The sequence below is a fragment of the Balaenoptera physalus genome (assembly GCF_965194825.1).
Source record: "Balaenoptera physalus genome assembly, chromosome: 11".
Taxonomy (NCBI): Eukaryota; Metazoa; Chordata; class Mammalia; order Artiodactyla; family Balaenopteridae; genus Balaenoptera; species Balaenoptera physalus.
The window spans coordinates 103,739,811-103,762,648 of NC_138896.1; the positions used below are offsets into that span (position 1 = coordinate 103,739,811).

The following is a 22,838-nucleotide window of genomic DNA, read 5'->3' on the forward strand; positions in this document are numbered from 1 at the left end:
ACCCGGACAGGTGCAGGACGGCGACGCCTCTGGTTGGCTGGCGTGGGGTGACGCAATGGCACATGGCCCGCTACCATTGGCTGTGGCGCGGGCTCCGCCCCCTGGACTGCAGAGCCGGCGGAGGGCGCACGTCTTACGCAGCCGGCGGTAGCAGCGGCGTTGAGGAGCTTGGGCTTGTGGCGTCCGCGGGCTGGGTGGGTTCTCTCTTCCTCCCCCGCGGCCTACGTGGTTCTGGATCCTTCCTTGCCCGCTCGGGGGCCGTGCGTTTGCAGTCTGCAGACCCCGAACCTGACCCCTTCTCTTCATATCCGGATCCGGGCTCCTCCCCCCCTCCCCCAGACCGGGGTTCCGGACTCCTCCCCCCAAGACCGTCCATCCGACGTCTTCTCCCGCAATATTTAGGAATCTGATCCATTCTCCCTAATTCCGCTGATCCAGCCCCTAAGAACCATATCCCGACCCTAAAACAATGGGCTGACTCCTACTCCCTTGCCGAGGATCCAGGCCACCTCCCCCGCGGTGACGAGGATAACTTGTTCCCGTCCAGGAATTGCAGAATAGGCTCCTTTCCCCAACTATCTCCCCTCCCTCTGCCTTACCCCAGTCTAGACCTTCTTTTCTTATAACACAGATCTGGACTCCCAGACCCGCGGCACCTCAGAACCCACGCTTTTCTTTCCCACTTGGCTCCTCCAGCGAACCCTCCCCATGTCCTCTGTCTACAGGTCCCCAGCCTGGGAAAAGATGGCCCCACGGGCCCCGAGGGGCCTAGCCCCAGCTCTGCTCTGGGGCCTGAGCCTCTTCCTTGGCCTCCCAGGACCGGTCTGGGTCCAGCTTTCTCCGCCTCCCAAGTCTTCTTCCCCCACTGAGCCCCATCCATGTCACACCTGCCGGGGACTGGTCGACAGTTTCAACAAGGTGGGTGCACCAGCAGTGTAAGAGGAGGGGGCTAGCTACTATAGCACAGGGGTTGAGAGCTGGGAGCTCTGGCATACAAGTCTGCATAGACTCAAGTGTCCCAGCTTGGTTACTTACTGGTTGTATGGCCTTGGGTAGGTGCCTCTCTGTGCCTCAGTTTACTGGTCAGTGAAATATAAGTGCTGGAATGTGCCAGACACTGTACTTAGCTATTACTAGTTTTCTCCATTTCCAGGGCCTGGAGAGAACCATCCGGGATAACTTTGGAGGTGGAAACACTGCCTGGGAGGAAGAGAAGTTGTCCAAATACAAAGACAGGTAAGGAAGGGGCTGGAGGGGTGGATTTGTATATCTAACATCCCAATCTGTGTTCTGCTGGTGGAAGCCTAGAGACACTTGGGGAGCACTTATTCAACAAATGTTACTGAATACCTATAGGACAGCACTAAACAAGCCAAGCAGAATTCTTTGTTCAAGAAGCTTCTATTCTAGTAGAGGAAACAGTGAATAAGTAAGTAAATAATGTCTTATCAGGTGAAGAACAGTAAAGCAGAATGGTGGGAGGCATGGCATTCAAGGTATGACATTCGAACAGAGACCTGAGGTGCAGAAGCAAACTGTGCGACAGTCGGGGAAGGGTTTTGGACAGAGCGGGACTGAGCTTGGTGTATTTGAGAAGGGGCTGGCTTTGGAGTGGGCAGAAGGGAGAGTGGTGAAGGTGAAGGCAGAGAGCATTGAAGGCCACAGAAAGGCATTCAGATTTCATTCTGAGTGTAGCGGGAAGTCGTTGGAAGGTTTGGAGCAGGAAAGTGATGTGGTATTATTTATACCTATAAAAGGTCACTTACACTAACAGACTATAGGGGGCCAAGGTGGAGGAGCAGGAAGACCAGTTGGGAGGCTAGTGCACAGTCTAGGCATGACAGTAGTGGTGGACCTGGTGAGAAGGGGTCAGATTCTGGGTATATTTTGCAGATAGACTGATAGGACATGATGATGGAATCATTATGGGGTGTGAGAGAAAAAGTAGAATAAAAGGTGCTCACTAGGTTTTGGGCCTGAGCAACTGGGTGAATCATGGGACTGTCTTCTGAGATGGGAGAAACGGGTCTGGGGGGGCCTGGAATCAGACGTTCTCATTGAACATGTTGGGCTGAGATGTCTGTTAAACAGTCAAGTAGAGTTAGATTTAGGAGTCAGGAGTTCAGGGTAGAAGTAGGGCTGGAAACATGAATTTGACAGTTATCAGCGTATAGTCAGTGTATAAAGCCAGGGGAGAAGATGAGATTTTATTGAGAGGAGAGGCCTGAGTCCTAGGCCCTCTAGCTTTTCAAAGTCAAACTGGGGAGAAAGAGGCCTGATTCCTAGGCCTCTAGCTTTTCAAAGTCAAACTGGGGAGAAAGAGGCCTGATTCCTAGGCCTCTAGCTTTTCAAAGTCAAACTGGAATTAGACCAGCTTGTCATTTCTGACCCTTTGTACCTTAGGGTCACCTCTCTGATCCTCAATTTCCTTATCTGTAAAACGGGATTATTAATGCCAATCCTATTTCATAGGATTGTGGTAAGGATTAAACTATGATACATACTAGAAATAAAAGTTTTGTTATTACATAACACTGGTCATTTTCCTTTCCCTCAATGGGGCTCAGTTGCCTCATTTGGGAATGAGGGGATTGACCAAAATAACCCTAAGGGCACTTATAGCTCTATAGTGGTTACTGTTTTTTTGTTTTGTTTTAAATAACCTCCTATATGCCAGGCACTGTGCCAGACCCTTTAAATATATAATATAATACATTTTATGTGTAAATGTATTTTTAAAAATTTTTTTATTGTAGTAGAATGCAATACCATAAAATTTACCATTAGAGACATTTAGTATATTCAGGTTTTGCAACTATTGCCATTATCTAGTTCCAGACTGATTTCATCCCCCCAAAAAGAAACTCCATCCCTATTGAGCAGTCACTCCTCATTCTCCCTCCTGCCAGCCCTTAGCAACCACTAATCTGTTTTCCATCTCTATGGATTTGCTGATTCTGTTGGAATCATACAATATGGCCTTTTATGTCCGGCTTCTTTCACTTAGCATAATGTTTTCAAGGTTCATCCATCTTGTAACAAATATCAGTACTTCATTCCTTTTTAAGGCTTAGTAATATTCCATTGTATGAATAGATCACATTTGTTTGTCCGTTTATCAGTTGATGGACATTTGGGTTGTTTCTACCATTTGGCTACTGTGTATAGTATTGCTATGAACATTTGTGTACAAGTTTGAACACCTGTTTTGCATTTTCTCGGGTATGTATCCAGGAGTGGAATTACTGAGTCATGTGGTGATTCCATGTTTAATTTACGGAGGAACTGCCAAAATGTTTTCATTCCCACCTGCAATGTAGGAGGGTTCCAGTTTCTCCACATCCTTGCTAACACTTGTTATATGATATATTTTTAACCACATCTACCCAGCAGGGGTATTATATTCTGTTGTACAGATGCAGGGACTGAGCTATCTTCCAGCCAACCTACAGGAGAGCCATTGTCCCCATTTTACAGATGAGAAAACACATTCAGGAGAGGTTAAGTTCCTTGCCCAAGGTCACACCAGTAGATTGGAACCCAGGTCTCCCCAAACCAATACCCCTTCCATTGTGGCCTCTGGCCTTTGACATTATCTGGCACGAGGTGGGGAGGGGGGAGATTGTAAGGAGGGTGGTGGGTGGGCTGGAGTGTGTTCCTACCACCCATCCCTGTCTGGTCAGTGAGACCCGCCTGGTAGAGGTGCTCGAGGGCGTGTGCAGCAAGTCGGACTTCGAGTGCCACCGCCTGCTGGAGCTGAGTGAGGAGCTGGTGGAGAGCTGGTGGTTTCACAAGTGAGTAGCGGGGGCCTTCCTGGGAGGGGCTCAGGCAGGGCCGGCTGGTAAGGCAGAGGGTGGCGAGCTAGGGGCTGTGTCCTCATTCAGCGCCTTCCTCCAAACCCAGGTGTGCTGAGGACTTGTTGGGGGGCCCAGGCTCTCACGCTGAGCTGCAGACTGCCCCTCTGTCGGACGGGGAAAGGGCAGCCTTATGGGTCTTACGCCCAAGATGGGCTGTATCACAGATCCTGTGGGAGGTTGCGGGAGACGGCAGCACCTCTGACACTGTCTCAGCCCCCTCACCATCCCTCCGCCTCAGGCAGCAGGAAGCCCCAGACCTCTTCCAGTGGCTCTGCTCAGATTCCCTGAAGCTCTGCTGCCCCTCAGGCACCTTTGGGCCCTCCTGCCTTCGTGAGTTTTTCAAGTTCCTCTTGGGGGATGGAAGGGGACTGCTGGGGCCAGGGATCCAGTCCTGGCTCGGCCCCTGGCTGGCTGTGTGAGCTCAGGCTGCTCATATCACTTCTCTGGACCTCTGTTCTCGCCTGCCTCACAGGGCTGGTGAGATGAACAAATCCATGGGGAACGGCTCTGAAAAAGGATACGGGGTTAGAATGAGTCAGATGCGGCCGTGGTTTCTGTCATGTATTTAAGAAATGCGCCCCCCCACCAGGCATTTCCCATGTCTGGACTAAGGTGACCTTCCTAGGGACGGGCAAGTGCTGCTGAAGGCCCTGTTGTCACCACCTTTTTCTACACACAGTCCTGAGGCAGGAGCTGAACTTAACTACCAGCCCCTTATAGAAAAATCTCTCTCAAAGCTGCAGATATAAAGAGTTAGCAACAAAGATGGTCAATTCAGTTTTTATAAAACAAAAGATTTGTAAATAACCTAACTGTTCCACAATGGGGTGTTGGTTAAGTAAATTTCATACAGTTTTATGACAAAATATTATGATGTCGTTAAAATTGTTTTCTCTCCAAAAATGCTTACTAATATGGGGAAAATGTTCTCTACGTACAAGGTTGTATTTACGATCCCACCCGGTTTGGTGTCTGCCCACAGCCTGTCCTGGGGGTGCGGAGCGGCCCTGCGGTGGCTACGGGCAGTGTGAAGGGGAAGGAACTCGAGGGGGCAGCGGGCACTGTGACTGCCAAGCCGGCTATGGGGGTGAGGCCTGTGGCCAGTGTGGCCTCGGCTACTTTGAGGCGGAGCGCAATGCCAGCCATCTGGTATGTTCTGGTAGGTAGCCAAGAGGCGTGGCTTTGGGCAGGGGCGTGTGGGGTACCTGCCTGCCCACCCTCATACTTCCCCCATTCCACCCAGCTTGTTTTGGCCCCTGTGCCCTCTGCTCAGGACCTGAGGAATCAAACTGTTTACAGTGCAAGAAGGGCTGGGCCCTGCATCACCTCAAGTGTGTAGGTGAGTGGGACCCTGCCCTAGGTCTGGAGGGGTGGGCAGGGTCTTGGGCTTGGTCCCCCATCAACACACACATCTCTGGGCTAGACCAGTCCAGTCCCCATCTGCATAGAGATATCAACCTGGCTGGGAAGGCAGAAAAGTAACCAGGTGCTTACAGTATAGACTGATCGTTTTACAGTGAGAAATGTCTCTCTTCCAATTCAGTGGTAGTGGGGAATCAGGGAAGCCTTCTTGGAGGAGGTGTCACTTGGGTCAAGTCTCGAAAATTGAAGAAGGGTTAACCCAGGGAATGAGCATACTGAACTTGGGGTCTGGAAACCTGTGTTCGAGACGAGGGTAAAGGCTAAGCTGCTGTAACAGAAAGATCCCCAAAGACTGTGGCTTAATGAATTTAGAGGTTTATTTTCATCTCATATCACAGTCTGGAAGCCAGTGGTCCAGACTGGCAGAAAAACTCTGCTTGTCGTAGTCATTAAAGACCTAGATTCATTCTGTCTTACTGGGCAGTCATCCCCTTGGGTGTTGAGGCTGGATCACGGGCACCTCTATGTATCATGACCTGGTATTCAGGAAGTGCGAAAGAGAAGAAAGTGCACGGAGGATCCAAGTCTGTTGTATTAAGGCCAAGTGAAAAGTGGAGCACATCACTTCTGTTTACAACATGTTGGCCAGAACTGAATCACAAGGCCACACTTAGCTGCAAGGCAGATTGAAAAACACAGTCTCTAGCTGGACAGCCCTGAGTCCAGCTGCACCTCTGCATGTGTGCTGGTGGACAGCCTGCAGTCTCAGACACACTGTTTAAGCTTGGGCAGGTCCATTCCCAACAGCCCTGGCCTCAGCTTCCCTGTTAGTGAAATAGGGATTGAAATCCCCACCCTGCCGGCCTCTTTGCAGACATTGATGAGTGTGGCACAGAGCGAGCCAGCTGTGGAGCCGACCAGTTCTGCGTGAACACGGAGGGCTCCTATGAGTGCCGAGGTAAGTGTCTGCTCCTGCGGGGGAGGGGTGTGGGGAGGGTAGGAGGAACTGCTCCATGCCTTTCCCCAAAAACTGCCGCGTTCCCAGGTGCCGGCACCACCCCCCCACCCCGCCCTAGGCCTTTTCTGGAGCAGGGCTTCCCCCAGGCCTGTGGGCAGCTCGCACCCTTGTCTGTCCTCTCCCTTCTCCAGACTGTGCCAAGGCCTGCCTGGGCTGCATGGGGGCAGGGCCTGGCCGCTGTAAGAAGTGTAGCCCTGGCTACCAGCAGGTGGGCTCCAAGTGTCTCGGTGAGTGTCCTGCCACCTGGGAGCACCTTGTCCACCACGAATTGACAGGGGCCGTAATATGGACGGGGTGTGGGAAGGAAGGGTGGAATGTTGCCTGGGTCAGCACAGAGCGCGTGTCAGGATGTGAGTGAGACCGGAGTCAGGGGTGCTGCCTGTGGGACCCTGGCGGTTAGGGCTCTGACCTCTCCTTGGCCTCCGTCAAGACGTGGACGAGTGTGAGATGGCGGTGTGTCCAGGAGAGAACGAGCAATGCGAGAACACCGAGGGCAGTTACCGCTGTGTCTGTGCCGAGGGCTACAAACAGATTGAGGGCATCTGTGTGAAGGAGCAGATCCCAGGTGAGCCCCAGCTCGGCCCCAGAAACCTGGGGAGGGGAGGTCCTCATCCAGGGGGAGGGCAGGCAAACCCCTCCTTCAGGCAGCTGCAGGCCCTGGCCCACCTGCACTGCCACCCAGCCCTCATGAGGCTGCTCTGCGACCCGAACCCCACCTCTGACCCCCTGGGTGGCTTCACACCTCCCAGGGTAGAAAGGAAATCGGACTTGGCGTCAAATCATTCTGTGCCCCCCGAGCCTCTTTGTCATCTGCCCTTGCCCCGCCTGAGGACTGTTGTAGGCCGTGGGGGTGATGAGACGAAGGACAATCACAGTGATGACGATAGTGACCACTTCCACAGTTCCTGTGTGTCACACACTGTTCCAGGCATATTGCATGTATTAACTTATTTCACCCCTAAAACAAATCCAGTGCTGTAGCTATTATTCTCATCCCCATCTTGCATAGTGGAAGCAGGGACACAGAGAGATGAAAAAACTTGTCCAGGGCCCCATGGCAAGCAGGTGGCAGAGCTGGGCGTCACATCCAGGCACTGTGGCTCTGGAGCGGGGCTAGTACACATGCTCTGACCCAACTCTCCCGCGTGGCCTTGGGCAAACCTCTTCACCTCTCTGCGCCTCAGTTTCCCATCTAGTAAGACAGGGATAATAAATGCCCGTCTTGGAGTTGTTCTCAGCAGTAAATGACACTGTGTGCTGGCATGCCAGGCAGGCGTGTGGCAGTGATGATCAGGTGTGTGGGAGGCTCCGGGAACAGGGGATGAGTGACGGGCGCTTCTCTTGCCCAGAGTCAGCAGGCTTCTTCTCGGAGATGACAGAGGACGAGCTGGTGGTGCTGCAGCAGATGTTCTTCGGTGTCATCATCTGTGCACTGGCCACGCTGGCTGCCAAGGGTGACTTGGTCTTCACCGCCATCTTCATTGGGGCTGTGGCAGCCATGACCGGCTACTGGTTGTCAGAGCGCAGTGACCGTGTGCTGGAGGGCTTCATCAAGGGCAGATAATCCCTGCCACACCTGCAGCATCTCCTCCTGCCCAGGCTGACCCCAAGGTCGGGACTCTCCCACCTGGACACTTGAGGCACTTGCTTTCCTTGTGAGAGTGCGGTAAGCGCCCTCTACCCTCCTTATGGAGCAGCCCAGACACCTGGGCCTGGGCAGGTGCGGCCCTTGGGTGAAAAAGTAGCCCTATAGGTGGGTGCCGCGAGATCTTGGCCTTGGGGCACTGGTCAGCCTTCACAGTGTTGTGAATTTTTTTAAAAAGTGTCTCCTCGTTGTGGCTGCTAGTGAGCTTTGGCCCCTACCCAGGATGGGGGGGGGCGCATCCCTTCACAACCCCCTCCTGCCAGCTGCATGCTGTCAGCTCCTGTTCTGTCCTCACCCCCTTGCCCCTCAGCCACTGATTTATTTATTCATCTCAGGAAATAAAGAAAGGTCTTGGAAAATGGAGAAGCTTGTCTTACTACCTGCCCCCACCCACCGTGGGTTGGCCTAAGCTACTGAGAGCCCCTCCACCCTTGGGGAAGTTTCCTAAAACCCTGGGAAACTGAGGGCCATCCTGATGGAGGAGCAGCAGGAGGACAAAGGAGAGGGTTGGCCCTGAAGTAGTGTTAAGAGAAGGGAGATGGAGGAACCAGGCTTAGGAGTGGAACTTTCTCAGTTCAGTACCAGCTATCACTTGCCAAAGGACCCTGACAAATGACTTTCATCTCTGAACTTCACTCTTCTCATCTATAAAATGGGCATGATAACGCTTCCCACTCAGGCTTACTGTGAGAATTAAGGTGATGGATGTGAAAAGCTGAAGACAGTGTACAGCAGATAGATGTTCCATGAAATATTGATAGCCATTATTTCTAAAGCCTCCAAGGGCTGAGGGCCCTTTCCTTTGGAAGTCCTCCCCTCCGCAATAAACACAGGACTTAGAATCACTGGGGGTGGGTATCTCCTCTAAACAGGATCCTGGCATGGCTGGAGGGAGGCTTGAGCCAAGTCCTAAGGGTTTATTTCTTTGGCACAAAGAGGACAGTCTGGACAGTCGAGCCTCATCTTCACACTGGAGAGTCTGGATGGGATGTTAGGGCATTTGGACCCTGTTCCCCATTCCCAAATACGTGCATGTCCACCCTGTATTCTGCATAAGTCACGGCCTCTGTGCAAAATACCCGCTAAAAAATAGAGATATTTTAAAAAACAAAAATCTGGGGGTGGGGGTGGGTTCGTGTCCGGCTGTCTCCGGAGGCTGCAATCAGTTGGGGCCCAGGAATACTCCCGGAATGTTTTTCAAATGCTCAGCATCCCAGAAGGTCATGCCGCGGTAGGGCCATCGAGGGCGGGGCCCTGGTCCTGAGTTTCTGGACCCCCTCAGAGCTCGATGGTGTCACTGGAGGCGCTGCGGGAGTCCCCGGGCTTGCAGCGAGGCTGGATCCCATTCTGGGGCTCCCCGGGCCGGGCGGGACCCGGGGCAGGAGCTGGGGCAGACAGTAGCTGCACCGTGCTGGGCAGCTCATCCAGGGGCAGACTGTCCATCGACGACAGCCCGTGGCGCCAGGGGTTCCAGCTGATCTTGAGCGAGCCCCGTGAGAAGCTGTCCACGGAGCTGCCGGAAGCCGCCCCGACAGGCTCGTCCACTACATGTGGTGGGACCGGGCCGCGCACGCGCACGTCGCTGAGCGACCGGCTGCGGCCGCGGAGGAGCGAAGAACCTGCGCCATCCAGCTCGGCGTCGGGGTGGCTGCCCCGGCGCGGCCGCAGCGCGCCCCCGGGCGGCGGGGAGGCCAGGCCACGGAGGCCGCAGCGCCGGAAGATGCTGTCTCGCACCAAGTGCTCTCGGAAGAGCGCGGCGTCGATGCTGCGGCTCAGGTTGATGGGTGATGGCGGCCGCAGGTCCAGCTCGCTCATCGATGGCGCCGGCCCCATGCTGCTGCGGGACGGTCCCGGGCCACCCAGGGGACCGCGGCCCAGCGACGCAGCCGAACCCCAGGCGCCTGAACTGGGCGTGGCTGGAGGCCCACCCTCCGCCGGGTTGCGCATGAGGCTCTTGCTAATGTCCAGGGTACCTGCGCCGACGCTGCTGGGCCCCGCGTAGCAGTTGTTGGGCCTCTCGGGCACCTCGCTCTTGCCGGAGGGCGTAGGGCACGCCAGGCGCAGCAGCTTAGCCCAGCAGGCGTGCTCTGTGGGCGGCCTGGGCCGCGCGGCGGCCAGAGCGGCCAGCGCCAGGGTGAGCGCCCACGTCAGCTCCAGCAGGCGCAGCCAGAAGTGGACGCCCCACCAGGCCCACGAGAAGTGGCCCACCCGGCCGGGGCCCGGGTACAGCCAGAGCGCGGCCGCCAGCTGCAAGCCACTGGCCAGCAGCCCCAGCGCGCCCGCCACGGCCAGCAGCCTGGGGCCCGGGCTGGCATCCCAGCCCCTCGGCCCGTCCAGCAGGCGGCGACGGCACAGGCAGAGCGTGCCCAGAGCCACGGACGCGCCCCAGGCGCACGATAAGCCCTGAGCCAGGAGGTTGAGCGCAGGCCTCGCCGACAGCAGGTCTGTGGCGAGCAGCCCCAAGCCGTGCGCCAACGCCAGCGCTCCCAGGAGGAGCGGGTTCTGCAGCTGCCGTGGCAGCCCCGCGCCCAGGCCGAGCAGGGTCAGGGCCGCCAGCGCGGTGAGTAGCAAGGGAAAGGGCAGATTGTAGAGCACCAGGCCGGCGCGTAAACCCAGCCGTGCCTGCGAGCCATAGGGGTCGGTGAGCATGTAGGCAGACCGCAGCCCCGACGCCACCAGCACCAGCACCGCCGCCACCAGTGCCAACCGGGGCCCCGCAGGGGCGGCTGCCAGCGAGGCCAGTGCCAACAACGCAGGCAGCAGGAAGAGCACCCCGACCCCGTAGACGTGCAGCTCCCAGGAGAAGCTCAGCACCCGCCGCAGGGGACCCCAGCGCAGGGGAGGTGAGGTGGCGTTGGCAGGGGGGCTGGAGGCTGGGACTGATGCCGTGGAGCTGGCGGAGGGCTCCGGAGGGGGTGGCTGGCCCAGGGCACGCTGCGTGGTGACTCGAATGAGGCCCCGGCGTGACGTCGAGGGGGCCTGGACAGGGGGCGCTGGGGGGTGGCTTTGGGGACGCCCCGGCCACTCCTCGGCTTCATCTGCAACAATAACAATATTAAAATAGCCCTCTGAAAAGTACTTTTGATTTTCCATCATCCTCCGGTGTGGTGAGCAAGTTACTTAACTTTTCTAAGCACATCTGTAAAATGGGGATGGTAATAGCACCCCTCTTCACTGGGTTGTGGTGAGGATTAAATGTTTAGCACAGTCCCCAACACCCAATAAGTGTTAAATGGATGTGACCTATCATTTTTTTTTAACATGCCACCTGCTCTCAACGGGGACTGCATATTAGAATCACCTGGAGATCAACTCAGTCAGAATTCCTTGTGTTGGGGCCTGGGCACTGGAATTTTTTAAAAGCTCCTCTGGTGAACTGTGGGACTTGGAGAATCACTGCACTAAATATACCCATGTATACTTAAGAATTTATATTTAAGAATTTTCTAGCCCTCAGAGTGCAAATGACTTCTCCCAGAGTACCCAGTGAGTAGTAGTTTATTATCCTAAGTTGTTTGAAGTTGTTGGCCATTTCCTTTAAGGAGGTGTTTGTCCCCATTCACTCCCCACCCCTCGCTTATATACCTCACACAAGTTCTTAGGTATTCGAGTACCCGATCTCCCCAACCCCCGAGCCATGCCCTCACCTGGCTGCAGGGCTCCCACAGGGCTCTCTGTTCCGTTTGTAGTTGGGCCAGGGTCCGAAGGGCCAGGGATGAGGGACTTGGGGGTACCTGGGGCCTCCACTGCTCCTCTCACACGCTGGGGGGAGATGGGGTCTGCTCCATTCATTGCTGCTATCTCTGAAATAACAAAAGCAGTCATTGCTTTGCCTGACCCTCCAGCGTTCCCCAAAATCTAATCCCCCAGGAGGGAGGCACAATCACCCTCATTTGCCAGAATGAGGAAAGCAGGACCCAGAGGGACCAGAGGTCACACAGAAACTGGGGCATCCAGCTGCCCTGGAACACTGCCCGTCCCAGCCCTGCTCAGCACCCTCACTTTGATACCCACCTGGCTTGGGCTGCCCATTAGGAGTCTCTGAGGCTGGGGGACCTGAGGGCTGGGGTCCTGATGAGCCCCTAACATCAGGGAGGTCAGTCTGTTTGGGTGAGGGACTTGGAATACTGACTTCCCAGTTCTCCCCACCTCCAGCCTTCTTGGGGAGCTCCATGGGCAGCTCCTCAGCAGGAGGAAGGCTTCTGGCCAATGCCAGGTCTGGCTGGGACCCAGGCTCCTGAGAGGATGCCGCCTCAGCTGGTGATACTGAGCCAACATCAGGAGCTGCTGGATCCTGCTGGGTGAAGAGGGGGCCTTGAGCTGCCTCCTGGAAGTCCTCCTCACTCCCACCCTGTTCTTTCAGCCCTGGCCTCATGATAGTGCCTGGGTGTGGCGCAAGAGTGTGGGGAGGGCCCTTGTGGTCCCAGGGGGATGTCTCTGAGACCCCGATCTTGGCTTTGGCCACAAGACCCTCATCTCTAGGTGGTCGCTGTCCCACTTGGCTTCCAGGCTGCCCTGGGATGGGAGGAACCGTGGCTAGCCCGAGTTGGAGTCTGGGAGTTGTGGGGGTGAAAGTGAGATGGGGGGTGCCCACTGGATAGGGGGCTGGTGCCTCTTGCTCCACAGACTCCTGTGATTCAGGAGGTCCTGTCCAGCCCTGAAAAACTGGCCCTCGAGCCACCTGGAGGTCATCAGTTACTGGGAGTCCTTCTCTCTGCGCCCCATGGGCTGCTTTAGGTCCATGCAGGGCTGGGCCAAGGGAGTCTGTGGGCCTCTCAGGCATCTCCTCAGCAGGGACCTGGGGGACATTGGAGTTCCAGGGGCTCTCATCTCTGGGCTTCTCCCAGAAGAAGTCAAAGGCCTGGGGCTCTGTGCCAACAGGGCCCTTGGGGTGGGCTCCTGGGATCAAGTGTGGTTCCAAGTCCTCAAGTGGCCTGGGAAGGCCCCGGCCCAGGGCAGAGCCAGCCCGCAGGGACAGCAGCAGCAACAGCAGCAGGCGGCCATACACACAGCCCCAGGGGCTGGGAGCCATGGTCCGCTCTGATGCCTGGGCCTGGAGCCCTCAGCTTCCAGTCTTCACGGGATGAGCCTAAAAAAAGGAGAGGGGGATGGCATAAGATGGGTCTCCCATGGCTGCCCCAAAGAGGCTGGTGGGAAAGAAAGGAAGAATCCTCCTCTACCCGCCCCTTCCTCTTCAACCTCTTCATGCTGCCCAGAGTGACCTTTTAAAACTGCATCTCTGGTCATGCCACTTGCCCTAATTCAAAACCTTCAATGGCTCCCCATCGCCCTCAGGAGAGAATATAAGCTCCTCTCCTGGCCTTCCAAGGCCACACCAGGATGCTCACCTATCCCTCAACACCCACGGAACTGCCTGACGCCCCATGCCTTTGCTCCTGCTCTTCCCTCAGGCTGGAATGCCCTCTCCCTTCTCCTTCACTTGCTGAAATCCTATTCTTTTTTTTTTTTTTTTTAATCCTATTCTTGAGGGCCCAGGTCAAATATCAGAGAGGTGGAGAGGGAGAGAAATACTACGCCCGTGCCTTTGAGGAGGGACCTGGGTTTCAATCCCAGTTTCACCATTTCCTGGGTGAGTTACTTTTCCCCTCTGCATCATGGTTTTCCCATCAGTAAAATGGGTATAATAATAGTACCTAACTCAAAGGGGCTCTTATAAGACATAACAAAACACAGGATGGACCAGTCCCATAATTGGAGCTTAATAAGCATTAGAGCCCTTTTACTTTTCCTTTTGTCCAGAAAGCTTTCTTTCCCACCAGCCCCCTTAACTATGTCAGCAAATAATTGGAGGACATACTATGTGCCAAACCTTGGGGATAAAACAGTGAACAAGATTGACAAGATGCCTGGCCTCATGGAGCTGGTGTTCTAGGTAAGAGACAGACAATGAATAATTTTAAATAAGGTGAGCTATGGAGAACATAAAACAGGGTTAAGAGATAGAAGGGGGGGGCTACTTTACACAGGAGTGCTAGAAAGGCCACTCAGGTGACATTTAAGCTAAATGCTGCGTGGGAAGAAGGAGTCAGCCATTTGATGATATCCAGAAAAAGCATCTGGAGGAGGGAACAGAAAGTGCAAAGGCCCTTCAGCAGGAATGAGGAGCACAGCAGATGCAGGAGAAAGGAGCAGAGGGAGATGAAATCAGGAAGGTGGGGCTTTCTCAAAAGCCACGACAAGGCACCTGCATTTTATTCTAAGTGTCCCAGGAAGCCAATGGAGATGTTAAGCATGGGAGTCATGAGATCTGAGAAGTGTCTTAAAAGGGGGAGAGAGGCCAGTGCAGAAATCCAGGTAGGATATGATGGTGGCTTGTTTCAGCTTGAGTATTTCTTTCCCTGACACTCCCTCCACCCCTTCCTGTCACACCAGTCACATAGTATAATAATCTCCTATCTCCCCCACCCTCCTGGGGCTTCTCAAGGGCTGTGTCTGCGTCTTTTATTTCTTGTCTCCAGCCACTGCATATGCCTGGCCCAGGTGGATATTCCTTTATGGTGCCGCTTCCTGAGAGTCCCTAATGGAGCCGGGAGGCAAGACGGGACCCCATGGCCAGGAGAGGGGGCCCAGGAGAGGGGCCAGGGGCTGTGAGAGCCAGTGCCCGGGTGTGTTTATGGGCAGAGGCCCTGTTCCCTTCCCCTCTGGGGAACAGTTGTGCTCAAAGATCCTTGGTGGCTCACAGACACCTGGAGAAGCCAAAGAAAACTCCAGGCGCTCTCCCCAGGGAAGTGTCCAGGTTCACCAAAGCTTGTGGGTAATTTCAGGGGGAATCAAAGACCCCTTAAACCCATTCCCCAATCTGCCTCATTAGTTCATTTCTCAAACATTCACCGAGCTCATGCTCTGCTCCTGGCCCAGGCTAGGTGCTGGGGACCCAAAGAGAAGCCTCAGTTCCAGTGTGGGGAGTGGTGGTGAGCTGAGGGGGAAGGACTGGAAGGGCCCTGACACAGGCACTAGTTAATAATAGTACTTCTGTGTTGAGCTCTTGCCCACTTAGGCTCCTGTGCTAAGCTTAGCTGCGTGTCCTCGATTTTATCCACCCCTCCCAAAACAAGCTGGTGTGGGTATACCCATTTCATAGGGGAAGAAAGCAAGGTTCAGAGAGGTTGAGCAACTCGCCCAAGGTCACACAGGCTGCAAATGGCCATACTAGGGGCTGTGAAACCCGCATTGGCTCATTTTACACAGGGGGTCCGAAAAGCTTTGCAGAGGAGGAGACAGCAGAGTTGGGCCTTCAGTGATAAGCATCTACCATCTGCTCACCACCCGCAATCCAAGAGATGTAGTCACCTCCGGATGAGGAGGGGGCTGCACAGTCCTGGTTTCCTGCTGCTGAAGAGGTTTTTTGTGTGTGTGTGTGTGGGGGGGGGTGTTCTCGCTCCCTCAGGGACTGGGAAGAGGCCGGCCTGGGGGCAGGGTGAGGGCCGCCGCAGGGCAGCCTCCAGGAGCTGGTCCATCTCGGGTTACCTCTCCTTTTCCTCCGTCTCCTCTCCCCTGGCTCCGCGCCTTCCCGCAGTGTCCTGGGTGGGGGGTGCGCGCTGGTGCAGGCCCTGCCACTCGCACCTGAGAGGGGGGCTACAGGCCATGCTCCCTGCCTGGGCCCCGCCATCGCCCCCTCCCTAGTCCAGCTCCTCACCTGGGCGCCGAGCTGGCAGCCCCCGCGTTCACCTTGCGCACGTCCCTGAAGCCGCTTGCTGCGCCGCATCCTCCGAGATGCTCAGACTTGGCTAACAGAGCCCGGCGCTGCCGATGGCGGAGCCCGCCCACAGGAGCGCCATCCTCGCTTAACCCTTTCCCCTTAGGGATGGGTTCTTCTCCCAGTGCTGACCTCCCCTCTCTGAGGGATTCTCAGGGCTAAGAAGGGAACTGAGGTCACCTTCGAGGGCTGTAGAAATCACTTCCGCAGCATCCCCGAAAACGGGGCAGCCAATCTCTGCTTGCATACCTCCTGGGACGGGGAGCTCACTTCCTTAATGTCTCTAGACCTATATCCTTATAGGGCTACATACATACTACATACGGACCTACAGGTAAATCCTACCTACAGCTTGATGTGTATCCTTCAGCTTTTTCAAGGCACAGCCATATATACTTCTTAAATAGAAAAGAGATCATACTGTACATGTCGTTCTGTAACTTGCCTTTTTCCCCTTCACTTTGCAATATAACCTGGCACATTTTCCATGTACATTTCTACAGATCCATCTCATTTCTTGTATTCAGTGTTGAGAACTGCAGCATATGATCAGCCTGTCATTTTTATTTATCTGGTTCCTGAGGTTGGACATGTAGATTGTTTCTAGCCTTTTGCTAGCAGGAATAATGAGGCAAGGACATTCTTGCATAGACATCTTTGTGCACATGCACTAGTGTACCTATCAGATAACTTCCTCCCTGAGGCATGGTTAGGTCAGTGGGTCTGCACATTTTCAGGTCTGTCTGTCAAAATGCTCCAGGTCCCTCTTTGGACAGCTCCTGATGTACTAAATTTCCACCATTAGGTTCAACACATTAAGAGGAATCCACACAAGGAATACATGTGGTCATTAAATATGATGTAGAATCTTTAATGGCATAGAGACATGTCCAGAGTAGATTGTTATTTATTTATTTAAATTTCAGTCATTTGAATTATAAAAGTAATATGTGCTGATTGTCCCAATTCAAGCAACATAGAAATGTTCAAAGAACACATGAACTGTCTTATCCTTGGTCTCTCCAACTCTGCCCCCCAGATATACCCATTGTTAACACCATTCTGTTTTCTTTGCATCATATAAAATATATATGTGCATGCATTTCTACAAAAATAGGATCATACTATGCCTATTATTCTATAAGTTTGTTTTGCCTTAAGCAGATATATGTTGGAAACATTTTGAAGGCGATACATACTAGCTCCACCCTTTCTTTCAATTAGCTGCACAGCTTTGTATGATGTGGATGTACCGTTAGTTTCGCAGACGTTCCCAGTATTCCCCTACTGATAAGTAATCAGGTGGTTGACAGCTTTTTTTTTTTTTCTCCTAGAAACAATACTGCAGTAAGCATCCTTACATGCTAATATATACATCATTATATGCTGATACTCTAAATTCTCTCAGATAAGTATTTGTGTGATCCCATTTTTGTTAATATCTGTCAGTCAATCAATCAATCATCTATCCTATCCCTAAATATTAGAAGGTAAATAGTGGGTGATGCGATTTTTATCTAATTTTGCTTTTCTGTTTACCAATGTTTGATACAATCATGTATTTCTTTTGTGATCAGAGATAAGAATGATAAATATCATTTTAAAAAGAAAGAAAGAAGATCCTTCCTAGGTTTGAGCTGAAATCTCCCTCCCAGTGTTTTCCTACCTGCGTCTCTCACAGAAGAGCAATGCTCAGCCATTAGATGTGTCTGACATGTTGCAGTTTGAAGGGTGTTCAGTCCCTAGTAGCTGATAAACGGTGGAGCCTGAATCCAGCTTCTCTGACTCTGGGAGAGGGTTCAGGCTTTTCCCATTTCACCATATCATCTGACCAGCTTTACTGTTTTTCTTGTGGGAACCCCTTCAGGATTGTAAAGTCATCTCTCATTTCTCTAGAATTTTCTCCTTCCAGGCCAAATGCTCCCAGTTCTTTTAGTCTTTCCTCGAAGGACAGGGTTCTGGGATTTCACCATTGTGACATCTCTCCTCTGTTTCCTTTTTACCAGGTCAACGATGTCCTCTTTAAAGTATAACTCTTGGAACTGAACCCAGTTGAGAATACAGCTGAACTTTCACCTCCCCTTTCCTAGAGTCTACTCCTCTATTAATATGACCTCACCCTAAAGTAATGTTTCTGGCAGCCACATCACTTTATTGTCCAATATTGACTAGGTCTTCCTCATCTCGTTGTGTGCATTTGGTCTCTTGACCCTCACTGTAGGATGCTACATTTATTTGTTGTTTATTTTATCTTGTTAGATCTAGCCAGTTGTTCTGATCTTGTGGGAAGTTATCTAGATCCTGATTCTCTATGTAATAGATAATTGGCATTTTTTGGCATTGTCCAAGATCTCTCTTCCTGACGGTATCCTAATTTCCTTTGAGGAACCTCTGTCTTTTCCCCTGTGGGCAGTCTTGGTGGGAGGACAGTTCCAGGGGCCCACTACAGAAGCTGCGGGGTCCAGGTCCCTCTTCTCAGTGCCTCCTGTGAACTCTCTAATGAGTCTCCTTAGAGATGTCGAGATTCCCTCAGCAGGCTTGGAGCTGGCTTGGTTCCCTTCCTCAGTTTCCCCCGAGGAGGGCAGTGTGTGTGTGCGTGGACCACCCATTCATGCCCCTGCAGAGTCTCACTGCCTTGACAGTGCCCAGCCCCCCAATCCACGCAGGATCATTTGGCTGCACCCTGGATGACTCTTTGGAGCCAGGAGCCCCAATCCCATTGTGTTTCCAAACCATGGATTGGTAGGGCTTTTGAGATCACACACAAAGGCAAGGGATATTATGATCCCTTTGGCCAGAGGCCAAGATGAAAGCTGATCCAGTGGAAAGAGGAGACTGACTGAGGGTGGAGGTGAATGTAAGTGGGGAGCGTGGGGTGCCAGGTGTAGGTGGGGAATATCCTGTCTCTCAAAGGAGCTCCTAGCATCATCCTGGAGACTCTGGGACAGCAATGATTCCAAGCTTATGGGGGATGGTCAGTAGCTCTGTTTACCAAGTGCTTAGTCTGCCAGGAGCTGTGCTGCACACCGTACATGCATTATTCTTTTTAATTCCTGACAGCAACCCTATATATTATTATGCTCTCTATTTTACAGCCAGCAAGTCCAGGCTCAGAGAGGTGAAGTAATTTGTCCAAGGACACACAGCAAATAAGAAGCCAAACCATAAGAGCCAGTGATCTTAAGAGTGATGACACCATCCTGCCCCTCTGGAGGCATCTCGGAGATAGAAGGGGAGATGAAAATCCCAGGCCTTCCAGGTGGCTCCAACTGTGCTAGGAGTTTGAGTCTGAAAATAGGCCTCCATCTGGGATCTCTGTTGAAAGGACAGCAGACCACCAGCATTGGGAGTTGTTGGGAGCTCCTACCCTAGAGTACCTTGGAAGCTCCCAAGGAAAGGGAGAGAGAAGGAAAAGGCAAAGGTGAGTGACAGCAATGAAGTCTCCTGCTTAGACAGGACAATTGGCTGGCATTTCTGTTCTGGCCGGTAGCTCTGGCGGGCAGGAGCAGAGAAACAAAAGGCAGCACGGGGGTGGTGAGGTGGCGGGTGCGGTGGGGCGTGGGCGAGATGCTGCCGCCTGGAGGACGTTCTTTGCGTTCTGCCCGCTGTCCTATCTCTGAGGGCAGGAACAATTACACTCTTTCACTCAACTGGCCAAATTAAGCCTCAAGGGTTCCTGCAGTCTTAACTCATTCCTTCTCAGATTTTAGCCTCCATGGATACCAACTAAACGAACCCAGTCTTTTAGAAAGACATTTTTTGTTGTTGTTAATAAGTCTGATAATCCGGTACACACTTTAAAATCAACTGTTCCTTATTTCATTCCCTCTCACTCCCAATTCCCTTCAACTCTTTCTGGTATTTCTGATTATTCCTTCTGGTTTTTATATGTGTTTTCTAAGGGTCAGATTTATACTGCTAATGTTAATTTTTTTTTTTCAGTTTTAGATTCTACCTATTGACTACTACAAAGGAACGTGAAGATTTAGCTCTCATATTGCCTTCCACATTTTTCTGCGCCGCTTTTGTTTATATCATAAGTCTGCATTTACAATACGAGAAGCACGAAACAACTTATTCAGGCTGAGTCAAGAGTGTACTGTGATTATAATTCCTTTGCTAGATGTTCTGTTTTTCCTGGGGTAAGTGTTGCTTGGTTTTTTACTTGCTTAATTTTCTACTCATCTATCACTAATTCATCTATCTATCATTAATTCCCCTTAATCTTTCCTTGAAGCGAAAAATAATCTAAAGATTTGGCTTCCCATCCAGATAAGAATACTTTCAAAGAGACTCACAGACTTCTATAAAAAATACGTGGTTTCTTCAACAAATAGACAGCTTGAAAAAAAGCAGGGGGAGGGGAAAATGTTATAAAAGAGACTTAAGAGACATAGCAGTCAAGTGCCACGTGTGGGCCTTGTTGGGCTCCTCATCCAAACAAACCAACTGCACAGAGGCGTTTTAAGATAACTGGGGGTAGTCTGAACATTGATTGGTCCTTAGCACAGACTAAAGAATAAACCTGTTTGGACTAGGTGAATAATGGCATAGCGGGTCATGTTTTAAAAATTCCTTATCTGTTAGAGCTACTTACTAAAATGTTTATGTGTGAAATGATATCGTATCTAAGATTTACTTTTAAAACACTCCAGGCAAAAAAGCGGGTTTGGAAGATACATGAAATACTGGCAAAATGTTGAGAATTATTCATTATCAGTGGAGGGAGATGGGTACGTCCTTATACTATCCTCTCTACTCTTGTGTATGGTTGGAATTTTCCATAATAAAAACTTTTAAATGAAAAAGAAATTCACAAAGAAATGGAAGAAAGGAAAAGATTGCACAGGGTTGGCTGTGCATTTTGTGAGCTGGTTGCAGAAATAAAAACATTTTATGTATTGGGTACTAGCCCGCTTTGGAGGGGCAGGGATACAGAACTCAGGTTTCTGAAGCCCACTGACCTTCCCAGGCTGCCCCAGAGCCCGGGAGATGGGGAGGTGGGACCAGGGTCAGCAGGAGGGGTGGCAGGGCGGGGGGGTTAAAGCACAGGAGAGGCTCAGGGACATGCTGGCAGACCCCTGACACCCCTCTGCACCCAGCAGTCGCAGATCTCTCCTCGATGCCCTCCTTCTGCAGCCTGGGTAGTCTACAAGAGCCTCTCGTAGCCATGACCATGAGAGATCTTGATGTCAGCTGCCAAGGGCTTATGATCCCCCTCTCCTGCTTAACAGTGATGTAATTCACATAACATAAAATTCACCTATTTAAGGTGTACTATTCAGTGGGTTTTATTATATTCACAAAGTTGTGCAGCTATCATCACAATTTTATTTTTTATTTATTTCATTTTTAAAATAAATTTATTTATTTATTTATTTATTTATTTATTTATTTTTGGCTGTGTTGGGTCTGCGTTGCTGCGCGTGGGTTTTCTCTAGTTGTGGCGAGCGGGGGCTACTCTTTGTGGCGGTGAGAGGGCCTCTCATTGCGGTGGCTTCTCTTTGTTGCAGAGCACAGGCTCTAGGTGTGTGGGCTTCATTAGTTGTGGCATGCAGGCTCAGCAGTTGTGGCTCACAGGCTCTAGAGCACAGGCTCAGTAGTTGTGGTGCACGGGCTCTAAAACGCAGGCTCAGTAGTTGTGGCACCTGGTCTTAGTTGCTCCGCGGCATGGGGGATCTTCCCAGACCAGGGCTTGAAGCCATGTCCCCTGCATTGGCAGGTGGATTCTTAACCACTGCGCCACCAGGGAAGTCCCTATCACCACAATTTTAGAACATTTTCTTTTTTATTATATTTTTTATTATTGGAGTATAATTGATTTACCATGTTGTGTTAGTTTCAGGTGTACAGCACAGTGATTCAGATATATATATATATATATATATATATATATATATATATATATATATATATATATATATACACACACACACATATATTCTTTTTCAGATTCTTTTCCCTTACAGGTTATTATAAAGTATTGAGTATAGTTCCCTGTTCTATACAGTAGGTCCTTGTTGGTTATCTGTTTTGTATATAGTAGTGTGTATACGTTAATCCCAAACTCCTAATTTATCCCCCACTCCTTTCCCCTTTGGTAACCATAAGCTTGTTTTCTATGTCTGTAGGTCTATTTGTGTTTTGTGAATAAGTGCATTTGTACCTTTTAAAAAATTTATTGATTGATTGCCGTGCCATGCAGCCTGCGGGATCTTAGTTTCCTGACCAGGGATAGAACCCATGCGCCCTCCATTGGGAGCACAGAATCTTAACCACTGGACCACCAGAGAAGTCCCTGTACCTTTTTTTTTTTTAGATTCCACATATAAGTAATAGCATATATTTGTCTTTCTCTTATCTGGCTTACTTCACTTAGTACTGTATGATAATCTCTAGGTCCATCCATGTTGCTGCAAATGGCATTATTTCATTCTTTCTTCATGGCTGAGTAATATTCCATTATATATATATAACACATCTTTTTTATCCATTCATCTGTCGATGGACATTTAGGTTGCTTCCATGTCTTGGCTATTGTAAATAGTGCTGCAGTGAACATTGGGGTACATGTATTTTTTGTGAATTATAGTTTTTTCCGGGTATATACCCAGGACTGTGATTGCAGGATCATATGGTGGCTCTGTTTTTAGTTTTTAAGGAACCTCCATACTGTTCTCCATAGTGGTTATACCAATTTACATTCCCACCAGAACATTTTCATTACCCCCAAAAGAAACCTGTACCCATTAGCAATCACTCCCCATTTTCCTCCTCGCCAGCCCTGGCAACCACTAATCTATCTTTTGACCCTATGGATTTGCCCATTCTGGACATTTCATAAAAAATAGGATCATATATGTGATCTTTTGTGATTGTCTTCTTCATTTAGTTCCACACTTCATCGCATCATAGGTTGTATCAGAACTTCATTCTTTTCATTACTGAATAATATTCCATTGTATGGATATACCATATTTTATATATCTATTCATCAGTTGATGGACATTTGGGTTGTTTCCACTTTTTGGCTATTGTGAATTATGCTGCTGTGAGCCACAATGTACACGTTTTTGTGTGGACATACGTTCTCATTTCTCTTGGGATATCTGTCTAGGAGTGGATCATATGGAAACTTTGTTTAAGCTTTTGAGGAACTGCCAGACTGTTTTCCAAAGTGGCTGCAGATCTCCTTTTGGCAGATGGGGAGACTGAGGCCCAGAGAGGGGAAGTGTCTTA

The 22,838-nt window shown here is 51.2% G+C and overlaps 2 protein-coding genes and 1 long non-coding RNA gene across 9 annotated transcripts in view; 2 read left to right on the forward strand and 1 right to left on the reverse strand.

Moving 5' to 3' along the window:
• The first annotated feature begins 53 nt into the window (after window positions 1-53).
• CRELD1 (cysteine rich with EGF like domains 1) lies at window positions 54-8,248 on the forward strand. Of its 4 annotated transcripts, none has more exons than XM_082415752.1 (11): window positions 54-194; window positions 726-918; window positions 1,154-1,236; window positions 3,684-3,794; window positions 3,904-4,187; window positions 4,840-5,016; window positions 5,101-5,196; window positions 6,094-6,177; window positions 6,369-6,464; window positions 6,668-6,802; window positions 7,587-8,248. In XM_082415752.1, exons 2-11 carry the CDS (start codon window positions 745-747, stop codon window positions 7,799-7,801), a joined length of 1,455 nt encoding a protein of 484 aa, XP_082271878.1. In that variant the 5' UTR covers window positions 54-194; window positions 726-744; the 3' UTR covers window positions 7,802-8,248. The 4 variants fall into 4 exon arrangements, with proteins under 4 accessions (XP_082271878.1, XP_082271880.1, XP_082271881.1 ...); XM_082415754.1 differs by having other exon boundaries at window positions 4,096-4,187; XM_082415755.1 differs by lacking the exon at window positions 6,668-6,802 and having other exon boundaries at window positions 4,096-4,187.
• Window positions 8,249-8,784: 536 nt separating this feature from the next.
• PRRT3 (proline rich transmembrane protein 3) lies at window positions 8,785-18,686 on the reverse strand. 2 transcript variants are annotated; one of them, XM_082415655.1, is made up of 4 exons: window positions 15,540-18,686; window positions 11,897-12,971; window positions 11,530-11,685; window positions 8,785-10,920 (listed from the first exon to the last, which is right to left on the reverse strand). In XM_082415655.1, the coding sequence occupies exons 2-4, from the start codon at window positions 12,912-12,914 to the stop codon at window positions 9,161-9,163; spliced, it is 2,934 nt and encodes a 977-aa protein (XP_082271781.1). In that variant the 5' UTR covers window positions 12,915-12,971; window positions 15,540-18,686; the 3' UTR covers window positions 8,785-9,160. The 2 variants fall into 2 exon arrangements, with proteins under 2 accessions (XP_082271781.1, XP_082271782.1); XM_082415656.1 differs by lacking the exon at window positions 15,540-18,686 and adding an exon at window positions 15,371-15,532.
• The window catches only part of LOC309639053, a 28,512-nt gene continuing 18,661 nt past the window's right edge, over window positions 12,988-22,838 (forward strand). The window contains exons 1-4 of one of the 3 annotated variants that reach the window (XR_014251430.1): window positions 12,988-13,775; window positions 15,092-15,243; window positions 18,695-19,020; window positions 19,542-21,517. This is a non-coding gene — a long non-coding RNA (uncharacterized lncRNA). Of the gene's footprint in view, window positions 13,776-15,091; window positions 15,244-18,694; window positions 19,021-19,541; window positions 21,518-22,838 lie in introns of those variants that run through there. The other 2 variants (XR_014251429.1, XR_014251431.1) reach the window with 2 other exon arrangements.

What these genes read in the sequence shown, in the direction of transcription:
- CRELD1 (XM_082415752.1), top strand. Translation starts at nt 745, where the DNA reads ATGGCCCCACGGGCCCCGAGGGGCCTAGCCCCAGCTCTGCTCTGGGGC. An exon ending in GAGAGCTGGTGGTTTCACAA is followed by an intron (nt 3,795 to 3,903) that starts GTGAGTAGCGGG and finishes CTCCAAACCCAG; the next exon opens with GTGTGCTGAGGACTTGTTGG. An exon ending in GGGCTCCTATGAGTGCCGAG is followed by an intron (nt 6,178 to 6,368) that starts GTAAGTGTCTGC and finishes TCCCTTCTCCAG; the next exon opens with ACTGTGCCAAGGCCTGCCTG.
- PRRT3 (XM_082415655.1), bottom strand. Translation starts at nt 12,914, where the DNA reads ATGGCTCCCAGCCCCTGGGGCTGTGTGTATGGCCGCCTGCTGCTGTTG. An exon ending in TAATGGGCAGCCCAAGCCAG is followed by an intron (nt 11,686 to 11,896) that starts GTGGGTATCAAA and finishes TTGTTATTTCAG; the next exon opens with AGATAGCAGCAATGAATGGA. An exon ending in TGTGGGAGCCCTGCAGCCAG is followed by an intron (nt 10,921 to 11,529) that starts GTGAGGGCATGG and finishes TTATTGTTGCAG; the next exon opens with ATGAAGCCGAGGAGTGGCCG.